The sequence below is a fragment of the Fundulus heteroclitus genome, unplaced genomic scaffold (assembly GCF_011125445.2).
Source record: "Fundulus heteroclitus isolate FHET01 unplaced genomic scaffold, MU-UCD_Fhet_4.1 scaffold_548, whole genome shotgun sequence".
NCBI classification, from domain to species: Eukaryota; Metazoa; Chordata; class Actinopteri; order Cyprinodontiformes; family Fundulidae; genus Fundulus; species Fundulus heteroclitus.
In genome coordinates this window covers 7,060-31,853 of record NW_023396976.1, presented here as the reverse complement: position 1 = coordinate 31,853, position 24,794 = coordinate 7,060, and the positions used below count along the sequence as shown (strand labels likewise).

The 24,794-nt window shown below is 40.4% G+C and overlaps 1 protein-coding gene across 1 annotated transcript in view; it reads right to left on the bottom strand.

Annotated features, from left to right (window-relative positions):
* Positions 1–19,596, bottom strand: part of LOC105937469 (BCAS3 microtubule associated cell migration factor) — a gene marked incomplete at its 3' end in the record, with an annotated part of 67,969 nt that extends 48,373 nt beyond the window's left edge. The window contains 5 exon segments of the mRNA XM_036132816.1: positions 11,890–11,996; positions 13,339–13,414; positions 14,008–14,062; positions 18,376–18,475; positions 19,488–19,596. Of these exon segments, the coding sequence (XP_035988709.1) occupies positions 11,890–11,996; positions 13,339–13,414; positions 14,008–14,062; positions 18,376–18,446 (309 nt within the window).
* Positions 19,597–24,794: the final 5,198 nt, after the last annotated feature.

Here is a 24,794-nt window from a genome sequence, read left to right as displayed (position 1 = left end):
CATAACTTATAAAGTTATGCGTTAGTTACTTACTCCTTGACTACAGATGTTCCTCTGAGAGGTGATGCTGTTCTGTTTTGTATTTATACAAAGCGACGGGTGAGAATGAGAGGGGAAAAGGGTGCCACCTTGAAGCTGGAGCTGAGGTAGAGAGAGGCGTGGCTTGTTACACATCTTGTTTAGGTCTACAGACAGTGCTCAAGCCCCGCCCAGTGGGGTGAAAAACCACTTATTGCTCCTTTAAGGCAGGGAAACATAAAGCCAGATATGGAATTATACTGTACGTCCCCGTCTTGTAGTTCATGTTAACAGACAAGGAGCACCATTTAGTATGAGCTGCAAACAGTGAAGGGATTACTAATCTAAACTGACGTATAGGGGATTACAATAATCTAGGCAAGTTGATATAAATTGTGGATCCATCTTTAAAAAGCCATAGGAAGAAAAAAAGACTTTACTTTAGCATAGTACTTCTCAAATAGTAGGGCACAGTACACCACAGTAGATATGAAGTGCAGCGAACAAACACTCAAGAGATTTCATTAAAATATATTTAACAGGGATGAAAAAAGGCAGAGAAAGAGACAGAAGCCCTAATTACACTACCCTTGTTAAACCGATCCATGCCAAGCTCGGTCCGAGCTTGGATCAGTTAACCAAGCCGAGCTTGGTTTTGACGACCGTTTACACATCACGCTATCTCGGTTCTTCGGATCCTCCTCGCCACCTAGTGACGATCTGCGGTACTACTGCTTTCTGGGATTAAAGGCGGGACCAAGCAAATCAAAATGGCAGCGCCCGTAACATTCAGGCAGTTATGCATGGTTAACTGCCTGAATGTTAGAAACAATGCAAAAAAACGACGACAGACACTGAGGTTCATCACACTGCTAAGCAGAATCATCACTGGAAATCGTGTGTCACGGTAGGGAAGCTAATATTTTTATGAATGTCTGCAATGTCAGCTGACCGCATGGAGATGACGCGGTCTGCTCATGCGCTCTTTGTTATTAGAGAACCGGGCCAGAGAAAAACCAGGCCGAGCCCACCTCTGGAACTGGGCTGCATTTAGCGCGGTCCGGTTGTGTCTGGCTTGGTTCAGTTCAGTTTGCGTTCCATTTACACTCGATAGTTATCTCGGTTACCGAGCTCGGACTGGTATCGGCACGGTTAAAAAGGGGTAGTGTAAACGGGGTAAAGATAATGAGACAAACGACAGTCCCCTGAAACTTAACATGAGGAAATATGATGAAGCGTATGTAGCGCTTAGCTTCACTGTGACTACTATGGGAAACAAAGAAAGTCCGGTGTGTTTACTGTGTCTAAAAGTGTTGGTAGCAGGCAGCTTAAAGCCAAATAAATGAAGGCGTAACTTAAAGACATTTCACCCCAACAACGCTGATAAGCCGCTTGAGTTTTTTAGTGAAAATGTGCAGAATATAGCCAACATTCATTCCACTTTGTGAATACTGCTTCAGTAAACCAGCGAGCACTGTTGGCATCATATAAGGGTGGTGTCATATAAGATCCGCTCCCTGCAAAAACAAAAAACAAAAAAACACACAAGCAGAGTTCATACTGACTTCAGCATTAGACATGGTTTCTGTCTTGCTGGATGACGCAAGTGGCTCAAATAATAAAAACAATCCCTCTGTCTAATGATACTGTCGCCTAAATGATGTTGCTAACGATCTTCAAGAACAGCTGGTAGAGAAACTTAAAGACAAACGTCTGCCTTAAAATTTGATGAAGCAAAATGCAAGCACTTTGGTACTCTTTAGATTTTTTTCTTTTAGATACTAAAAAACAATGTCAATAAAGGTATTCTTTGTTGTAATGATATCTATATTTCTTTTTTCTTTTTTGTTTTCTTTAATGGCAACAAAGATGCAATGTTATGGAGAGGAGTAGCCTACTTGCCTTATAAGTACACCTAAAACAGTTTTTAAGTGTTATAAGAATTTTATGGACAAACCATAAAATTTACAGTCATGGTGGACAATGAGGGGGTGGGGGTGAAATGTTTTCTTCTTCCTAGGGGTTGTGACAAAAAATAATTGTAGAAGCACTGCTTTAGCAACAAATTGTAGCTGAAAAAACTCATTTTGACAACTGAACTAATTTAGTTTGTGAATTGAAAGGACTAGTCAAAGCCAAGATTCCTAACAGAAGAGTGATAGTATGATAATTTTCACTCTCCTAGTTCAGTAATTGACTTTCACACTTCCAGTTTAGTTCTCAACTGCAACGGCGTTGCAAAGCAAACAACTTTACATGGACCCGATAAGTGAAACTGCATTGTGCAGAATTGATGCTAAACATTCTAACTACATTTTATTTAAAATTGATTGGCAATGAAAAATTTTACCTTTACATGTAAACTGGATTCACATGTCACAAAGTCATGGGGATTCTCTGTATACAGAGCTACATGACTGCAATTAAATCTAAGCTTGTTACGAAGATTGGGAGAATTAATCACAGATTATCAATAAGTACAAGCTTTATTACATACCACAAAGTGTTCAATGACATTTGAAGACAACTGATGCAGAATGGAAGTTGTGATTGTTTCTTAAATATTTTCTCACTGACCAGACAAATGCATTGTGATGCATTTACATAGACTTTTGCATTAGATTTGGGGATAAATATTCCTGGGTTTATTATTAGAGCAGATTGTAAAGTTTGCTGCAACACTGGTCTTTATTAAATGGAAAAAAAGCACTAAAGGGTAAAATAAGCACTTTAATGGAAGTCTGTGCATGCAAGGCAGGTCCAGATTAGGCTTTCTGCATTCATACAACATGCCAGTGTATTAGGTCACTGCTCTGTGTGGATCTTTGAGTCTGACGTGTGTAATACCACATTGTTCTAAGTGCAGAATGCCCCAGTTTTGTTGTTCTTTTATAGGCTAAATTGCAGTGAAACCTGCATTATCACTTTAGTGGTGCTGTAATCTGTTTGTTTTAAGTCTTTAAGCCCATCCAAGGGGATGATCACTCTTTTTGTGCAATTAGTAGCCTTTCCAAACTGATGGATTTGAAGCTCGGGTTTTATTCAAAGAGGCACAGTGATGGAAGATTAACACTACAGATACAGGTTGGTTATATGACCACCGATAGCTACTAGCACAGTAGGATTCCTATAAAGGCAAATGGAGCTGCGAGGAATAATAATGGAATTTGCTGGATTAAAATGAGAAAGGGAAGGCTAAAGGTTAATGCAGAGGGTTATTGTGCATTACCCTGCAGCTCATCCTCGCCTTACATGGCTCTGTGTGACATCCTCTGCCATCAACGACATTCGTAGTATTACATTAGTGGCACAAAGTGTGCAATATGCAAAATTGCTTTTTCAGAGTTGCATTCCCAGCATAAAGCTGTTCATTGTATTCATTTCATTTATGGTTCAGTTGTTTTTGTGGAATCAAAGTGTGTGCTCTTCTGTTTTAATCTGTCAAATGTAATGTTGTGAGCTGTTAACAGATATCTGGTCCATATTCACAAGTAGGTATATGCCCTAACACTGTGATGGACATATTGGAGGCTTGGTAGAAGCTGCTGCTTAAAGAGAGTACCGTATTTTTCGGACTATAAGGTGCACCATGAATTTACATGTCTATATGGGTCTTTGTCTACATATAAAACACACCGGATTATAATGCGCATTACATATTCTTTCCAAGTGTCCACCCCTCCGGTAGGGTGACCAAATATCCCCGATTTCTGGGGACAGAATTCGTTTTGGATGACATGTTCCTGGCAAAACAGGAAATGTCCCTGATTTCGATGTATCAACTTTAGCACAACAGGAGGTATTTACCCGGTCCTGCTGTTGTCCCAACGTAGTAGAGCTTTGCCGAACGCACCTTCCCCGCCACCTGTGAGCGTTGCAGTTCAGACAAAACAAACCAACCCCTAGGCAGAGATTCTGCGCTTCACAAAATCAGAGACGTCCCTAGTTTTCATTAGAGAAATCAAATCTGGTCACCTTAAGGAGAAAATACACTGGCCGCATAACGAAAGCAGCTCGGCTTACGAACGTGTTTTTAAAAGCGCAAATTTACACCAGATGGTAATGCATGGAGCTGCGTGATTCTGTGATTTGTCATGGGTAAGTAATTAAAGAAAGACAAATTACCAGTAATATATGGATAAGGTATTAAATTATCAGTAATATATCCTATGTTTCGACGACTCATGTTTTGGGTTACTTCCGGAAGTTAACAGGATGTTTTCCCGTTTATTCCCTGCCAAACAGGAGTGTGTATGCATCTCAAATTAGAACTTCAATCTAATTTAGGGGTTGTCCGATGTGTTTCCTCCTTAACAACGCTCTCTTCTTAGAGAGAGAGCTATCCGTCTCTGCCGGGAAGACCGAGTAGTTGCTCTACACTGCCCTGTTTCTAACATAAGGTCAAAATAAACTTAACTTTTATATTGAATTAACTTAATTGGTTTATTGTTGCTAGCGCATACTCCGGACACGGGTTGCCTTACTTTAATGCACTTCTAGTTTAGATATTACAGTCAGGCAGTCTTGTAGACAGCTCAGAGGTCCAATCAGGTAGTGACACAGTGTACCGTAATGCTCTGAATATCCATTGAGCCGAGCAGCTTTGTTGCTATCATGCTGAGACAAAGTTTACTTTCAATTGTTGCCCTATAAATGTTTATGAGCAGTTGAGTAGAAAGTCCAGTCTGTTTTAGTTTCCTGAGGAAGAAGAGCTGTTGCTGGGCCTCCTTCACTAGGTGGGAGGTGTTCACATTACAGCGGATGTCAGAAGAAATGCTCTGTACAAGCTCCACAACCTCTCCATGTATGCAGAGAGGGGCGTGTTCAGTCTACCTGAATTTCCTGTAATCCACCACAAACTCCTTGATCTTCCTGGTGTACAGGATGAGGTTGTTCATAGAACATCACTGAGTCCCTTGTTTTGTATAGTGGGTCTCGTCATTCTTGGATATGAGACCCACCACAATGGTGTTGTCCACAAACTTCACAACCATGTTTGATGGGAGGGTAGCAGGGCAGTTGTGTGTGAAAATGGTGAAGAGAGCAGGGCTGAGGACACAACCCCTTTTGCGTTTTAGTGTTGAAGATCAGCGCAGCAGAGTTTCCCTATTCTCACCACCTGGGGGCGACTGTGGCTCATGTCTGGATTGATCCATTCTTGGGCCGGCTCCGCCCTCTACCTGTAACGACTGCTGCCCAGCATTGACCATGAATATTATCATGGTCGATGTACACTCCAAGTTGATCCAAAGTTTTGTTTATTTCACAAAATATGCTGGTGCATAATTTGCTAGTGTTGAGAAGCGACTATTCCTGCTAATCAGCGTTGCAATTCAAATACCTGTTTGTGGCTTCCATGCTAAAATCAAACTGAATCATTGATTCAGTTGCTCGCTGCTTCTCAATTGATCATTTCTAGTTAGTTAAGGAGTTTGTGACTCAAATTGTTTTGAATGTATCAATAATAATAATAATAATAATTATTATTATTATTATAACAACGGGCCTCAATGGGTAGAGTAGTCGCCTTGCAATCAGAAGGTTGTGGGTTTGATTCCAGCTTCCCCCGTTAAATGTCAATGTGCCTGGGCAAGGTACTTAACCCCAAGTTGCCTACCGAACTGCATATTGGCGTATGAATAGGGGAATTTGGCTACAGTGTTTTGAGTGGTCAGTGTGACTGGGAAAGCACTTTACAAGTTCAGTCCATTTACCATTCAACAGTAAATTACGATAAAGTCAACACTCATTAAAAAGTTACAATGAACAGGTATTTACAGTGAGTAGGCATTCTTGAACATATACTTTTGAATTTAGACTTGAAGTGGGAAAACGTGTCTTTACTGCCGATATCGGGAGGGAGAGAGTTCCAGAGTTTGGGAGTACAGCGGGAGAAAGGTCTGAGCCCCATGGTGCTGAGGAGGGAAGGAGGAAACGTAAAGTGAATAGAGGAGGAGACTCTAAGGGAGGGGGAGGGAGTAGCGATGTGAAGGAGATCAGAAAGGTAGGGTTTAGCGAGGCTGTTGATGGCCATGTCCAGAAGAATTTTTTATTATATTCTGAATCTAACAGGGAGCCACTAGAGCTGCTGTAAGACTGGGGAAATATGGCGAAATGAGGGGGTTTTGGTAATTATGTGAGCAGCAAATTTAGGAAGCACCTGAGGCTAATGGAGGGATTTTTTTGAGGGATACTAAAGAGAAGAGATTAACAGTAGTCGATGCAGGAGGTGACAAAGCTATGGAGAAGAAATGATGCAGAGTGAGGGGGAAGGGAAGGACGAAGATGATTCCTATTCCGTAAATGCAAATATGCAGACCAGTTCATGTTTTTGACGTCTTTGATGAGTTGAATGATAAGAGCGCTAATGAGGATGACACCCAGACTCTTGGCCTGAGGTGAAGGGGAGACTGTGGACCTGTCAACTGAGACAGAGAAACTGTCACTTTTGGATAATACAGATTTGGTTCCAACAAGGAGGATCTCAGTTTTGTGACGGTTTAGTTTTAAGAAGTTAGTGCTGAACCAAGATTTTATTTCAGATAGGCAGGAGGTAAGGGATGAGGGTGGGAGATTTTTCTGGAATGTAGGTAAGTAATGCTCAAGTGCCTTTTTGAATAACTGTGAGTATGTGCAAGACCATCTCATCTTCTCTTCCGCTCCTCAGGGGGATCACATGAAAAAAGCACTCTGGTCTTGTTTCTTTCTTCTGAGGCCTTCCTCGTCTTCTCATAACCTTAAAAGATAGTTTGCTTCTTGCGACTCTCAGCCATTTCCAAAGTGGTGAGAGCAGCGGAGCTACAATGGTCGGCTAATACCATATTTTCGGGACTATAAGTCGTAGTGTTTTTCATAGTTTGCACAAGCTTTGCGCGGACGACTGGCAGAGTGGAGCGCCTGTTATTTCACTATATGCACGCGCAAAAGCAACAACAAAAAAAATGCCAGGATAGCGCTGCGGGAAACACTGGTACAATTATTCAGCCTGTTGTTGCCTCCGTTCTACTTTTATTTAAAATTGCTTTTCAAGATGACATGTCTGTTCTTGATGTTGTATATTATCAAATAAATTTCCCCCAAAAATGCGACTTATACTCCAGTGCAACTTATATATGTTTTTTCCTTCTTTATTATGCATTTTATGGCTGGTGCAACTTGTACTCCGGAGAGACTTATAGTCCGGAAAATACGGTACCAAAGCTAAATGAGTATATAAACATTAAAAGTGCACATGCGCAGCCAGCAAGCAGAGGCTAACAAGGAACGAGCACGCACACTGGTGTTATGTGAGCGCGTCACAATGATTGGCATGAGGGACAACCAATAGATAAGGTGATTCCCCTGGAATTTGAAGCAAAAAAAGACTCCCTACTATACCTTTAAGACAAGCATGCAGCTTAAGCATTTTAGACGATACTTTCTTTAAAATCATCTCAATACTTAAGAACAAAATGCTGATTTTACCAATTACATTATGCTGCACACTTGTTTAAAGGGTTAAACATATTAATACCATAACACCCTGCAAAAACTGTTTTGTATTTTCACACTCTCAAACTCTCATACAGGCCCATGTCTACAACAGTTTGTCTTCTGCATTGTGTAATACAACATTTTGGATTTGAACCATTAATCACCCCCCAAAGATGATCAAGCTGAGAAACTGTCAAACACAGATCTTGGCTGCTTTCACTTTCACTGACATCTGACTTCAAAGCTTTTTATCCCAACACATATGCAGACAGACAATTAGTCCAAGACAGTCTGCCCCTTATCAGCCAGTGCCTAATGACACCTCTCCAGTGTCAGGCGACAGTAATCTATATCACCTAAACACCCCTGTCAGCATACTACAAGTCAGACTCCCCATCTCACGAGTGCATCAAAGTATGTGTGAAGCCATGTACGTTCACACTGTGCCGGGCTATTATGGAGGGTGTTGGCTTAGCAAATGTCACAAACACTTCAGAGTCACTCAAGAGATGGAAACTGAGGCACCATCAGTGCTTATTTAAAACCCTGCAAAATAACACCACCCAGAAATATCCTGTAAACTTTGAAAACTGAAAGAAAAACAATGGGGGAAAAGAGCATTACGACACAAGGCCAGGATGTGTTGTGTGAAGAGGAATAACTGTCAGCTTAGACTGAAAGCAAAGGACACTTGCTCACCAAGCTTATATTTTCACTGGGCGTGTGTAGCATGGTGAAAACAGCTGTACAACTCTGCTCCGCCATAACTGCAACAGCAGATCTGTTAGCAGCACTGGTGTCGCCACATCACAGAGGCCAACGTGTGTGATCATGGATAAAGAAAGAGTGCGTCCTTCTATCTGCAGCCTGTGGATGTTTAGAAAGAGGCTGATTAAGGACTCTAGAGTGTTTAGATCTCACAGGATGTATGTGAAGTTTGCATGTTTCAGCGACAGTCTCTACATGAAAGGCGATACTTGGTGAAAGAAACCTCTGCAGCGTTGTGGGTCATTTGTAATGTTATGGAGCTGACAAAATCCTCTAATGATTTTCCAAGACTGACTCAAAGCTGAAGTGAGAATAGCCTGCCTTGTCTGCTTGGTATGGCTTTCAAAATGTAATACCCTCTATTTAAAAAATAATGTTTAAAAGGAAGTTTAAAATATTACAAATATAACTTGAATCTCATTTGAGCATAACCTTGCAATTATTAAAGTTTAATTAACTATGTCACTAAATCTTATTTATTTTCTAACAAAAGGTCTCCCTCTTGTGGTCACCCTTTAAAGTACACTAACTGGTATCCTTTTAAACCCACATGTGGCAAACCGCACTCCTCCAGTCTATGCACTACCAGTGTTCTCAATAGCATTCCTTTAAAGATCCCATTTGGAAGAGTTGTTTTCATGGATGAATTACTCTCCAGTATCCAAAGCCTCTCAACAGTTTGAGGGTCTGGATGCAGAGATTGCTCCTCAAAGTGAGAAAAGGATTTACTGAAATGCTTTCTACCCATGTGAATGAACCTTGACAACAGTCACTGTCTCAGATGAGAAGCTATGCTCATTTTTGGGAACATAACATGGTTCAGCCATGTCATGTTCCTTAGACTTGCCCCATTGAAACAAGCCACCAGGGTGAGAGTGCGCTTTCTAGGCACAATAGAGGCTTCATCACTCTAGAATGAGAGAAATCTGGACCAAATTACATTTATCTCATTGTCTTAAAGTCTAATATTAATGGTTTTTTACTCCCAAAGAATTCTCAAACAATCATAAAAACAAGCTGGTTTTTTACCATTAATCCTTTTTCAAAGTACATATTGATGTAATTTTTTGATACAATTTCTTAATAGAACTGCAATAAGTCTTGACAGAAAGTTCAGTTGAAGGGTTTCTTCTTCTTCTTCGTGTGTGCTGTGTTCTTCATGGTTTGTGGCTAACTGTGGAGGGGACTTGTCCTGGCTTCCTTTTAAAAATTCAACAAATTTGACTCTTAAGGGTCAGATTTGTTATGTTCACAACTACAAGTGGTTCAGTCAGCAGTTCCTCTCACCTGAGTTCTACGTCTCTTACAGTAGATCATTAAGAGCTTCTTAACACAAATATAATACATTTCATTTCTTCAGTAGTTTTTGTGTTTCAGATGCAGAAGTATCTGGCACTTCTGAAAGACAGGATAAGATCATCGTCATCATCCACAACCACAGGGCGTGTCCTCTGGTAAAGTTGTTTAGTTGTCTAAGGAATGAGGAGATGCTCGCTGGGTCAGTTTACTCGCTTGCTAAAAGCAGCAACAGGGTTGTTGCCCCACTATCTGTCTGATGGGAGGTCCGTAATGTGTGAAAACCAGGTGCTATTTATTTTAAGAAAGGTACTGCAGACTGTACAGTGTGATATAAATTAATAATTATTATACTAGGCATGCAAAGGGGGAAAATGTCAAACTTCTCTAATTTCTAGTTTTTAAATGTTCAAGTTTATACCAGCTGTTTGTGTAGTAATCACTATATATATTAAATTTCAACAATTTTCCTATAAATTTTATAATATTCTGGATATCTGAGAACAAAAGCTTTCCAGCAATCTTGAAAGAAGCTCATATTGAAGCTGTCTTTCCATTCAGCAGGGTTGTAAGGGGCTAATCCAAAGCTTTGTGCATCAGGACTAATTTAGGTCGGCTCTTCTTTTAATCTTCAACATTTATTCAATATGGATGGGATAATCACACACTAAACAGCCTTTCTGTGAAGCAGTTTTTTATTCTGTGAGAACCTTATGATATATATTATATAGATAATGACCTGCTAAAAATTGCAAACATTATGAGTCTCAATGCCACAGAAAATGTGATTAAGGTGACCAGTTGTAATTTGTCAATAGGTTTGCATATAACAGAATATTATATCACTAACTGATAAATCTAAACCACCAATAAGTTGGACTAAAACTTAAGTACTTATGTAGAGTTGAAATGTAAATGCAGCTTTATTCACGAACTTAAACATTTCAAACTCAAAATATTTTCAAACATTTTTACTATTTTTTGTGTTTACCTGTTCAACACTGTTCAACATGCAAAAGCTTTTTCCCTGTGGCCATCAGACTGTTGAACTGCTGAAGCTATAACTGGACTCTGTACCACCTTTGTCCTGCATTGTTTACATTTCAATTGCTCTACTGTGAAATCACTGTTGCACTATATTTTGCAATTTTATCCGGTAATTTACTTCATTCTGAAATCTACTGCAATTCACTGAAATTTTCAAGCTGTATGCAAACGAAATTTTGTTCTGTACGCACTCTGTGCATACAAAATGACAAATAAAGTTGTCTAAGTCTAAGTCTAATTTACAGATTGAACAATGGACACAATTTAAAAGACGAGCCAACTGTGGAAAGAGTGGGAAAGAAAACACAAAGAGCTGTTGCATGTGAATGTGCGAGGGAATGGGTGAACGGCCGAATGTAGGGTGGGGTCCTCAGGACTTGACAAAGCCCTAAACAAGTGAAGGCCTTTTACCATTTTTGTAGTTGCAGAATCCTTAACATGGTCAACACTGCCATCTAGTGGACAGGCAGCTGCACTACTGAGTTGTGGTGTTTTTTTATTAACATCACTGGATGAGAGTTTGATTTTAAAACATTTAAACGATTTGTTTTTGTAATGCAATCCCAAAAAGTGTTTTTTTACAATCTTGGTTTTGTTTGTTTTTAGGACTAGTGTAAAAATGAATCATTTGATGCTCAGATGTTTGACTCCTTTGTATTTACCCATGGCGGGGTGCCATTGGGGGTACACCCTGGACAGGTCACCAGTCCATCACAGAGACACAATTTATTAATTAGTCAACACACACATAACCCATATAAGCACCATTTTATTTAAGTGTCTTAAGCCACAATCAGTGAGCTAATATGTCCTTATTGGTTTCTTACTGCTTTTCACTTTCCACATGGTTGGAAAACAGACATGTTCTAACAGATTCATGGAAAGAAAAGGACTTTTGAACCCAGTTAGGATTCAGTGTTTACATTAACAAATCCTGCAAACAGCTCAGCTGTAGGGTTCAGCAAAACGATGTCCTAGACCAGATTAAATCATTCTTTTTGGGTCGCTGGAAATAATGAGAATTTAGATGTACACTAAAAATATTGACTCAAAAACTCGAAGTTTTCCTTTTCTGTGGTTCTATCAAGAACACAGGAAACAAGTGATAGAAAAACAAAACTGTAAAATACTGTTTTACACAGTAATTCTTTTTTAAATTCCCTAACAGTTGTGAGAGTGAGTGAGTGAGTGAGTGAGTGAGTGAGTGAGTGAGTGAGTGAGTGAGTGAGTGAGTGAGTGAGTGAGTGAGTGAGAATGTGATCATAGGTCACAAATTGTGGGACTTACAGATATGCTCCAGATCTGCATGCCATCAGTGTAACCGATCATGAGGCTGAGAGGAGGGTCCGAGGTGCCACTGTGCATCTCCAGAAACTCTGGGTTACGTGCAGTGTCTGTCAAGAAGAAAGAGTTTTATTATCTTATAGTGTTTCACTAACTAACCTCCTGCACCCCCACAAATGGATGTATTCAAGATGTGTCACTCAATCTGGATGGGACTACATTGCTTCTGGTGAATGTGAAAAACCTTAGTTTTATTATTGACCAGGACTTGTCATTTAAATCCCACATTAAACAGGTTTGCAGGGTTTCCTTTTTTCACCTCCAGAATATTGCCAGAATTAGAAATGTTCTGTCCAGTAGTGATGCTGAAAAACTAGTCCATGCATGTGTTACTTCAAGTCTGGACTATTATAATTCTTTAGTATCAGGAAGTCCACAGAATACAGATGTAAAGCCTTCAGCTGATCTAAAACGCTGCAGCAAGAGTTCTGTTTAAAAATTAAAAAGAGAGCTCCTATTTTAGCTTCCCTTCATTGGCTCCCAGTTTATTCCAGAATAGAATTTTAAATTCTCCTTCTCACAAATAAACCACCAGTAGACTGCAGGTCTACAGGTGGTTCCTACAGTCTCTAAAAGTAGAATGGGAGGCACATTTCTTTTTCTATGTAACCAATTTTCAGCTGTAGTCCATGAGGCAGACACCCTGTCTACTTTTAAGACTAGGCTTAAAACTTTCCTTTTAGATAAGGCTCATAGATAAAGTGGCTTAGGTTATCCTGAACTACCTCTGTAGTTATGCTGCTGGAGGACATAAATACCACTTTTCTCTCTCTGCTACTTTTTCCTACTACTTTCCGTTTACACATTATTTGCTGTTATTTCAGCTCATAACTTCATGTTATCTGGGTTTTTTTCCCTTCATAGCAGCTACATCCGTTTAGCTGTGAGACCATCATGGCGGGGGACATCGGCTGACCTACTGCTGCCAGGAACTTCCTTTTCTCCTTCTGTAGGTGATACATTTGGCACTGTCTTTTAGTGTTTAACCCTGTTTCTCTTTTACTGCACTGTGTGTGCCCTCTTTCGCTCTCTTTCGTCCTCCTGAAAACGGGCTCAGAGTTTATCTGAGGTGGTTTCTCCTACATGAAGCCACTAAATGAGCTAGAACTGCCATTAACCTTTTACTTTTCTCTAGCATAGGAAGTATTCTTGGATCAGTGCTTCTGTATTCTTCTTGTGTCTCTGCTCTGTCTTCTCTGATCCTCAGTGGGTCGTGACAAATAGCCGTTCACACTGAGCCTGGTTCTGCAGGAGGTTTCTTCCTGTTAAAGGGCTGCATTGTTTAATAACTAGGATCAATTAGACGATATGTAGTTTATTGGTAAAAATAGTTGGTTAAAAAAAGGTTAGATTAACTACTCAACATGCCACCATTACCTTCTATTCACTTACCATTGATATCAGCTTTCTCAAATCGTACCCAGATGATTTTCTCTTTCTCGTCAGTAGGGGGAGCCCCAGTATATGCCTGTAGTTTAAAAGATCAAAAAGAGGATTGGCAAACTACATAGAAACAATAGACATAAACGGCATTAAAGTTCAAAGCCTGTGTGTAAGATTCAGATCAGAAAAAACAGTAATAGTTGTAGTACAGAAAGGTGAGAGAGCAAAAAAATGAAAGAAAGAATTACAGATGGCAAAACACTGGTATTCATGAATAAGAGCCCAGCATGAAATGTAACTCAACTAAAATAATATCCCCTTAATAACTGGCCGACTGATTGATGCTTCTCTATCTATCACGTGCCCAAGAAATGAACTAAAGAAAGGCACAACCTTAAAGTGATATTAGACACATGTCAGAAGAAAAACAAGATAATGTAGCTCACATGACTAATATTGCTTTAATATTAAATCCTTTGCATGAGAAGTCAAAGTAATTTGGCATCAATACTTCTTTCTGTTAACATCACAACATTTTGAAGCCGTGGTTGGGCTTAACTGTGTCTGAAGGTATTTTGGTCTACACTGTTTTGGAGGGGGAAATATTCCTCTGGAGAAGTCAGGGTAGGCAGAACACACATCTAATCATCCCCTCCACAACAAATGAGAAACAGATACCTGAGGGACCACGTCCTGCAGGAAGGTGACAACACTTTCCATGTACGACTGCTCCCTGCGAGAACAAAGAGCTCCAGTCAAAGAATGAACTGAGATATCGTGGAATCAATACTTTACCAGGGGATTCCCACCAGTCAGGCAAAAACAATACAATCTAAGAAAAGCTCAGAAGCAGAGCAGTTAAACCAGGCAAAAGATCCAACCAACATGTATAGTGCATTGTGAACATATTCATACCTTTACAACCATAAACCTTGATGTATTCTTTGGGGATCTTAGGTGATAGACCAACACAAGGTGGTGTATAAATGTAAACTTTAAGGAAAATAACATGGTTTTCAAAATATTCCACAAATATCTACTATTTCTAAAATACAGTGTAGAACAAAGTTACATTCAGCCTTGTTTATGTAGGTACAGTACAGCAAATCCAGAGCAACCAACTGTCTTCAGATGCAAGCTAAATCGTATATATAGAGACCAGCCTTATGTCATTTAATTTCTAATTAATTCAGTTGTTCTGTGAAGAAAACAACTGGGTTCAATTCAATTAAAAATAGATTAATCCCAAAGGGATGGTGAACTGGCATGACAGTAAAAAATCCTTGAATACTTGAAATGAAATGTTGTTGTAACTCATATTATGCAGGTTTCTTCAAAGAGTTGTTGTAGTTGCCGATGGCTGCAGGCAGGAAGGATCTCCTGCAACAGTCAGTGTTACAGCGGCTCTGAAGAAGCTTCTGACTAAAGACTCTCTGTTGTTGTACAACAGCCTGATGAAGAGGATCCTCGGGGTTCTGAAGAAAAGAATTTTTGTGTGTATACACACAAAAAGAACAAAGCTACTAATCAAAATAAAGGTCTAATTGTGCTTGGTAGTTTTAGTTTTAACGTTTACAGATAAACTACATTATTATTGCCGTTCCCTGGATGGGTATTTACTTCTGTTAATAAACTCTTATATCTGAAGAGAAGTTGTCACTCATTTATTCTATATGTGTGCTGAATTTGAAGTTAGTAGAATGCTCGAATCCTGAATCCTTGAATCTCTTTCACCTATAGACCTAATATCAAAGCCAAATTGGACTGATATTTGTCCGACAATACCTGACAGACTAAGGGTTATTTGATAAAAAATTAAATAACTATAAAAGCCTTTATTGCACAATGGTGGTAAGAAGAAAGCCATTGTTGAAACAAAGTCATAAGAAGTTTTCCGTAGGCTACAGAGGAGGCACAACAAACATGTGGAGGAAGGTTCTCAGGTCAGATGAGACCAAAACTGAACTTTTGCAAAAAAGTATGTGGCAGAAAACTAAAGCTGAACATCACCCTGAACATATTGTCACTGTGAAACACGGCAGTAGCAGCATCATACTGTAGGGAAGCTACTTGGAGATGGAGGCAGCTAAATATAAGCCAGTCCTGAAACAAAACCTTGTAGAAACTGCAGAAGACTGGAGACTCAGGTAAGGGTTACATTTTTAACAGATCAACCTAAACATCCAGCCAGAGCTAAAATGGAATGCTTTAGGTCAAAGTATATTCGTATGTTAGAATGTCCCAGTCGAAGTGCGGACCTAAATCCACATGCGAATCTGTGACAAGACTTGAAAATAAATAGACTCTCTCCATCGAGTCTGACGGAGCCAGAACTATTTTGCAAGGATGAATGGGAAGAAAGTCAGTCTTTATATGTTAACATGATATGAGACAAATTCTAAAGGACAAGCAGCTTATTGGCATCCTCCCTAACATGATTATCTCATCCTCAGTAACTGAGGTAGCGCTTGAGGAATCTTTAGAGCCTGATCGGTGTTTGAATTGTTTAGAGTCTAAACTTTAGATGCAGTAGAGCTTTTTGAGTTATCTAAAATTTTAGCTTCATCTAAACCTTCTATTTGTATGTTAGACCCAATCCCAACCAAGTTATTTAAGGAGGTATTCCCTTAGATGAATGCCCCTATTTTAGACATGATTAATCTATCCATAGTAAATTAATATTTCCCACAGACTTTTAAAGTAGCTGTTATTAAACCTTTAATTTAGAAATCCTCTCTTGATCAAGATGACTTCATAAATTACAGACATATATCTAATGTTCTTTTCCAATCTAAAATTCTTGAGAAAGTAGTTGCTGATCAAGTATTTGAACATTTACAAAGTAATGATTTACTTGAGGAGTTTCAGTCAGGCTTCAGAGCTCATCATAGCACTGAAACAGCTCTGCTGAAGGTCACTAATGATATTCTCATGGCCTCAGATAATGGACTTGTGTCTATACTTGTCCTGTTAGATCTCAGTGCTACATTTGACAAAATATTGATCACAATATTCTCCAAGAAAGACATGAACATGATGTAGGGATTAAGATAAAAGCATTAGACTGGTTTAAATTTTATCTGTCTGACAGATTCCAGTTTGTTCATGTTAATAACAAATCTTTAAACTCTAGGGTCACCTGTGGAGTACCACAGGGTTCAGTCCTTGGACCAATTCTCTTTACTATATATATATGCTTCCGATTGGCAAAATTATCAGACAGCATGGGATTAATTTCCACTGTTACGCTGATGATACTCAGCTATATTTATCCATATATCCTGATGAATCCAATCAATTACTTCAACTACAGGCATGTCTTGATGACATCAAAACCTGGATGACTTTAAATGTCCTGCTTTTAAATTCTGACAAGACAGAAGTTGTAATCTTTGGACCAGAGTCCTCAAAAAATAAACTTCTTAATCAATCACTTAATCTGGATGGCATTAAATTTAGCTATCAGGCTCCTCTCCTGTGGAACCAAATCCCAGTTTTAGTCCGTGAGGCAGGCACCTTGCCTACTTTTAAGACTAGGCCTAAAACTTTCCTTTTTGACAAAGCTTATAGTTAGAGTGGCTCATGTTACCCTGAGCTACCTCTATAGTTATGCTGCTATAGGCTTTGGCTACTGAAGGACATCAGGGTCTACTTTTCTCACTCTGCTGAGTTTTCCTACTGTTCTCCAATTTGCATTGCTTGATTATTATTTCATCTTTTACCTTTTTGTTCTCTGTCATTGTATTTTCTTCATAGTAGGTACACCTGGTCTGGCGTTCTGTTAGCTGTGACATCATCCAGGGAAGACAGATCATCCGCTATTACCATCTAATGTAGAACAGATTACTGGATCAATGTGTGCTTCTTTGTCTCTCTTTTTGTGTCTCTGCTCTGTCTTCTGTAACCCCCAGTCGGTCGAGGCAGATGACCATTCACACTGAGCCTGGTTCTGCTGGAGGTTTTTCCTTCCCGTTAAAGGGGAGTTTTTCTCTCCACTGTCGCTTCATGCTTGCTCAGTATGAGGGATTGCTGCAAAGCCATGGACAATGCAGACGACTCTCCCTGTGGCTCTACACTCTTTCATGAGGAGTGAATGCTGCTTGTCAAGACTTGATACAATCTACTGGGCTTCCTTAGGAATGTTGTTGACCAATCTGTATAATCTGATTTAATTTGACTTTGGAAAGTGCCTTGAGATGACAAGTATCATGAATTGGCGCTATATAAATAAAATTTAATTGAACTGAATTATTCCACTTCACAATTATGCACTACTTTGTGTTGGTTTAGCAAAAACAAATTATGTTTCAAACCCAAAATTGTGAAATAACTCAACATCTTATATATTTTAACCTGGCAAGTTAAATCGATGGGGTAAGGAGGGACATGCAGCAGAACTTTCCAGGCTGATTGAACCAACACCCAGCGCCCGCCTACTAAAAGTTGGTTTTAGCCAATCATGGTATGAAATGAAAATGTTGTAAGCAGCAGGTGCTATGAGAAACCACGAGTTACTTTGGTCAAGACACTTGTTGCTGTTTTTCTTTCAATGAAGAAATTGTTCATTCCGACAAAACAGATGTGATAGCAGCAGCTACGCGCCCTGTGCTGCCATGTTTATTTTGGTTCAGCTGTGGGCTAGGCAGCTCTTGCTTTTGTCACAGCTGGTATGTCCCGCCTTAAACCATAATGCTGCGACGTGATTAGCCGGGACCATTTTCGGTTCAGGCCCAAACGATTGAGATGGGAGCAGGATAAGATGGATTCTCGTGTGTTTGTGAATGCACACAAATACAGCGAGAACTCAGCTTGCAGGCAAAGTTATGTGTACAGGTCTTCTCCCAGCGGGCCTCCAGGCTTCACTCGCCCCGTCGCCAGGGTAAGCGTTGTTTGTTTATTTTAAATGCGTCAATGTTGTACTTGCTTACTTATTTACTACAAGTCATAACAATATCACCTACATGTTAACTAATATACAGCCCCAGTGACAGTATCCCAGTTGTGAAATGAATAACGAGATACCAAAGAGCATGTTTTTGATCTTACGTTACAGCTTGCGCTCGCACCAAAACTCCCCCAGCACAGCGGCTCGGTCTGCGAGGAGAGTCGGACGCCATCCTTCTCCTGGTTTTTCTTTTTCTAGGAACTAAAATAACAGCATAAACAAGGATAAAAATTATTTATTTGCACCAGAAAACAGAAAGCAACTGTCAACATTCCAATAAGAGCATGAAATCAGGCGCTTCTTGAGCAAAGGTCTGGATGGTTAGTTTGGGTTTTTACATACAGTTAAAACCAGATGCTTATGTATACACTGTATTCATGACATAAACGGTAAATGTACTGAAATTATATAGTGCTTTTCCAGTCCAGTCAGTAATCACTCCAACTAATTTAGGCCATTTAAGATTACTAACTTGTTCCTGTTTGCTATATCCCAGACTATGAGATTTTTTTTTTTTAATAAGAGCCAGCACATTTTAGATGTCAAACAAAACTCATTGTAAGGAGATGTAACCCTTTTCGTAAGAGGGCTGATTCCGTATTTGTTACCAGATGAAGCTAGACAAAGCTAAATAAACAGGTTATTAACATGACTAACCCACCCAGCCACTGGTTGAAAGTCACATGGAGAGGCCAGCCGGTCTGCTGGGATCCAAACATCTGAAACTAGCCAGCAGAACTAGGACCTAACCAGACAAACAGTCCGGGGACTTGCACTTGTGTCCTAGCTGTCCTCCCATACATCTACCAGGACTAGAGAGGCCAGTCTGTGAGTGGACTACATGAATGGATCAGTGACAGAACCAGCGGCGGAGATAAAGCCACAGGCAGCCAGCCCACTGAGATGAATTCTGACACATTGACAGCTTTGCTTATCTCAGCCCCCGTTGATCACCCGAAACATGTCCCCTGCGAGCCTCCACCCCCACAAATCAGCGGACAAACACAGCCGACTAAGATAATTGTCAGGTCAACAAAACCCTAAATTAGCTAGCGCTGAACTTTTCTGTTGATAGGACCCAAAAGCTAGGACAGCTAGCCAACCAGCTAGCTGGTGAATTTCTCCCCCGCGTAGAAACGCCACCCTGACAGTCTGGGTTCGTGACACGCTGGTTGCGTCTTATCAACACATTAAGGCCAGCATGGCTACTAACCGAAGCGCAGAACGGCGGCTGGCAGCCTCTTTTCAGCAGGGACGTCTCCTGACCAGGAGGAGAGAGGAGCTCCACGGTAAACAGTCAAAACAAAAACAGACTGGAATAGCGGAACTGTGTTTTGCAGTTGAAAGCCAATCAGAGCAACGGAATGGTGCTGTCAGGCCAATCACGCTACACCGAGGGCGGGACTTGTGACTTCGTCACCAAAGACGATTGCTAAATAATATCTCCGCTATTTTCAAATGTATGGGGAGACAGTGAGGAGAGAATAAGCTGTGGGTTTTGGCAACATCCTTACAAAACAGTTCTTGAATAGAATAGAATAGAATAGAATAGAATAGAATAGAATAGAATCTTTAAGGAAACCCATAGTGGCCAACACAGAAAAATTGGGTACCATGGGAGATAAATATTGTGAAAAAAATTAAAACAACATCTGAAAAATAAAAGGATAAATACAGGGATGCAGGGTCTCAGTTTAAACTGAAACATTCAGACAGCAGAGCAAGCATTAGGTCTAAACAAAATGAAAACAGATTAATCCTGCTGTGTATAACAGTTTAGGCTCCTGCTGCTGCAGCTATGTGTGTAATAACATGGGGGGAGTTTTCTTAACACACTTGACCCGTAATATTGCCGATCCATCACAGATTTCCAGTGTCCTACCAGCTTCCACAATCACCAGATCTCAATCCATCACAGCCCCTCTGAACAGGAGTGCAATACTACATTCACATTAAAGCCGACAAAACCCGCAGCAACTGCCTGATGCTATCAGGTCAAAAAGAACCTGAAACTATGAGCACAATTAACACCGCTCTGGGGGTGAAAGGTGGTCCAACTGGGAAACACCAAACCTTACCTAATAAAGTAGCTATTACGTTTATATAGGGACTACTTTACAAAACTATTTTTATGTGACTAGACAGCAGCAGCTCTGTTGTGCCTGTAAGACAGCTCTGAGAAAGGTGGAACTCTTGTGGCAGCTCTAGCTTTCATTGCTGTCTGAATGCAGACTCCTGAACAACTTGTGCTTTCAGTAAAGTCACTATTAAAACAAAAATATTGCTAAAAGTCACCTGTTACTATTACTTGAGGTGTCTGAAAAGTCGCTAAGTATAGCAACAAAGTGGGCAACACTGGACTGTCATCTTTAGTTTTCCTTCACTCCTGAGAGCAGCACCACAGCAAAGCAGCCGCTAGCAGCTTCGCAGCCAGCCAGATAAGGCAGTGTTGGCTTTTCCAAAATAAAGTAATTTTTTTTCATTATATTTAAATTCATTTCAAACTCTGATTATGGTTGGTATTTACATTGTTTTAACATGTTTTCTTTTTTTAAACTTCACTCAGAAGGTGTGGCGGCTTTTATTTTGCCATGGCGGTGCGCCACCATTTAGCGGAAACATAGTAAATGTGTGGATAGGTCAGAATTTTCACCAGGTTAATGTAGAAAAGACACAAAACATTGTTTCTGGTCCCACAAATGCAGGGATGTCATGATCAGTTTTTTTGGGTTTTATTTTGGGTTTGTTTTCAGCATTTTCATTGTCAATTTAATTTCACAATTTTGGGTTTGAAACATAATTTGTTTTTGCTAAACCAACACAAAGTAGTGCACAATTGTGAAGTGGAATAATTCAGTTCAATAAAATTTTATTTATATAGCGCCAATTCATGAAACATGTCATCTCGAGGCACTTTACAAAGTCAAAATCAACCATATTATACAGATTGGTCAAAAATGTCCTATATAAGGAAACCAGTTGATTGCTTCAAAGTCCCGACAAGCAGCATTCACTCCTGGGGAAGCGTAGAGCCACAGGGAGAGTCGTCTGCATTGTCCATGGCTTTGCTGCAATCCCTCAAACTGAGAAAGCATGAAGCGACAGTGGAAAGAAAAACCACCCATTAGCGGGAAGGAAAAACCTCCAGCAGAACCGGGCTCAGTATGAACGGTCATCTGCCTCGACCGACTGGGGTTACAGAAGACAGAGCAGAGACACAACAAAAGAGACAAAAAAGCACAGAAGCACACATTGATCCAGTAATCTGTTCTACATTAGATGGTAGTAGCGGGTGAGCCGTCTTCTCTGGATGATGTCACAGTTAACAGAACGCCAGACCAGGTGTACCTACTATGAAGAAAAAGAAAGAGAGCAAAAAGTTAAAAGCTGAAATGACAACAGTCATTTCAATGTAATACAATGCAAAACTGGAGAACAGTAGAAATCAGTAGAGTGAGAAACATAGGCCCTGATGTCCTCCAGTAGCCTAAGCCTTTAGCAACATAGAGGTAGCTCAGGGTAACATTAGCCACTCTAACTATAAGCTTTGTCAAAAAGGAAAGTTTTAAGATTAGTCTTAAAAGTAGACAGGGTGTCTGCCTCACGGACCAAAACTGGGAGTTGGTTCCACAGGAGAGGAGCCTGATAGCTAAAGGATCTGCCTCTCATTCTACTTTTAGGAACCACCAGCAGACACCTGCAGTCTGAGAGCGAAGTGCTCTGTTAGGAACATACGGGGTAATCAGAGCTCTGATATATGATGGAGCTTGATTATTAAGGGCTTTATACGTTAGAAGAAAGAATTTTAAATTATATTCTTGATTTAACAGGAAGCCAATGAAGGGAAGCTAAAATTGGAGAAATACGATCCCTCTTGTTGATTTTCATCAGAACTCTTGCTGCAGCATTTTGGATCAGCTGAAGGCTTTGAACTGCATTTTGTGGACTTCCTGATAGTAAAGAATTACAATAGTCCAGCCTTGAAGTAACAAATGCATGGACTAGTTTTTCAGCATCACTCCTGGACAGAATGTTTCTAATTTTGGAGATATTCAGGAGGTGAAAAAAGGAAACTCTGGAAACCTGTTTAATATGGGATTTAAATGACATGTCTTGGTCAAAAGTAACACCAAGATTTTTTACTTTATCACTAGAGGCCAAGCTAATGCCATCCAGATTAAGTGATTGATTAAGAAGTTTATTTTTTGAGGACTCTGGTCCAAAGATTACAACTTCTGTCTTGTCAGAATTTAGATGCAGGAAATATAAAGTCATCCAGCTTTTGATGTCATCCAGACATGACTGTAGTTGAATTAACTGATTGGATTCATCAGGATTTATGGATAAATATAGCTGAGTGTCATCAATTCAATTCAATTCAATTTTATTTATATGGCGCCAAATCATGAAACATGTCATCTCAAGGCACTTTACAAAATCAAGTTCAATCATATTATACAGATTGGGTCAGATTATACAGATTGGTCAAAAATGTCCTATATAAGGAAACCAGTTGATTGCATCAAAGTCCCGACAAGCAGCAGTCACTCCTGGGGAAGCCGTAGAGCCACAGGGAAGAGTCAGTCTGCATTGTACATGGCTTTGCTGCAATCCCTCATACTGAGCAAGCATGAAGCGACAGTGGGAAGAAAAACTCCCCATTAACGGGGAAGGAAAACCTCCGGCAGAACCGGGCTCAGTCCGAACGGTCATCTGCCTCGACCGACTGGGGTTACAGAAGACAGAGCAGAGACACAACAAAGAGAGACAAAAAAGCACAGAAGCACACATTGATCCAGTAATCTGTTCTACATTAGATGGTTAGTAGCGGGTGAGCCGTCTTCTCTGGATGATGTCACAGTTAACAGAACGCCAGACCAGGTGTACCTACTATGAAGAAAAAAGAGAGAGAGCAAAAAGTTAAAAGCTGAAATGACGGCAGTCATTTCAATGTAATACAATGCAAAACTGGAGGACAGTAGACTGAAGAACAGTAGAAATCAGTAGAGTGAGAAAATTAGACCCTGATGTCCTCCAGCAGCCTAGGCCTATCACAGCACAACTATAGAGATAGCTCAGGGTAACATGAGCCACTCTAACTATAAGCTTTGTCAAAAAGGAAAGTTTTAAGATTAGTCTTAAAAATAGATAGGGTGTCTGCCTCACGGACCAAAACTGGGAGTTGGTTCCACAGGAGAGGAGCCTGATAGCTAAAGGATCTTCGAACTGCATTTTGTGGACTTACTGATAGTGAAGAATTACAATAGTCCAGCCTTGAAGTAACAAATGCATGGACTAATTTTTCAGCATCACTCCTGGACAGAATGTTTCTAATTTTGGCGATATTCCTGAGGTGAAAAAAGGAAACTCTGGAAACCTGTTTAATATGGGATTTAAATGACATGTCTTGGTCGAAAACAACACCAAGATTTTTAACTTTAATCAGCATAACAGTGGAAATTAATCCCATGCTGTCTGATAATTTTGCCGATCGGAAGCATATATACACTCACCGGCCACTTTATTAGGTACCCCATGCTAGTAACGGGTTGGACCCCCTTTTGCCTTCAGAACTGCCTCAATTCTTCGTGGCATAGATTCAACAAGGTGCTGGAAGCATTCCTCAGGGAGTTTGGTCCATATTGACATGATGGCATCACACAGTTGCTGCAGATTTGTCGGCTGCACATCCATGATGCGAATCTCCCGTTCCACCACATCCCAAAGATGCTCTATTGGATTGAGATCTGGTGACTGTGGAGGCCATTTGAATACAGCGAACTCATTGTCATGTTCAAGAAACCAGTCTGAGATGATTCCAGCTTTAAGACATGGCGCATTATCCTGCTGAAAGTAGCCATCAGAAGTTGGGTACATTGTGGTCATAAAGGGATGGACATGGTCAGCAACAATACTCAGGTAGGCTGTGGCGTTGCAACAATGCTCAATTGGTACCAAGGGGCCCAAAGTGTGCCAAGAAAATATTCCCCACACCATGACACCACCACCACCAGCCTGAACCGTTGATAAAAGGCAGGATGGATCCATGCTTTCATGTTGTAGACGCCAAATTCTGACCCTACCATCCGACTGTTGCAGCAGAAATCGAGACTCATCAGACTAGGCAACGTTTTTCCAATCTTCTATTGTCCAATTTCGATGAGCTTGTGCAAATTGTAGCCTCAATTTCCTGTTCTTAGCTGAAAGGAGTGGCACCCGATGTGGTCTTCTGCTGCTGTAGCCCATCTGCCTCAAAGTTCAACGTACTGTGCGTTCAGAGATGCTCTTCTGCCCACCTTGGTTGTAACGGGTGGTTATTTGAGTCACTGTTGCCCTTCTATCAGCTCGAACCAGTCTGGCCATTCTCCTCTGACCTCTGGCATCAACAAGGCATTTCCGCCCACAGAACTGCCGCTCACTGGATGTTTTTTCTTTTTCGGACCATTCTCTGTAAACCCTAGAGATGGTTGTGCGTGAAAATCCCAGTAGATTAGCAGTTTCTGAAATACTCAGACCAGCC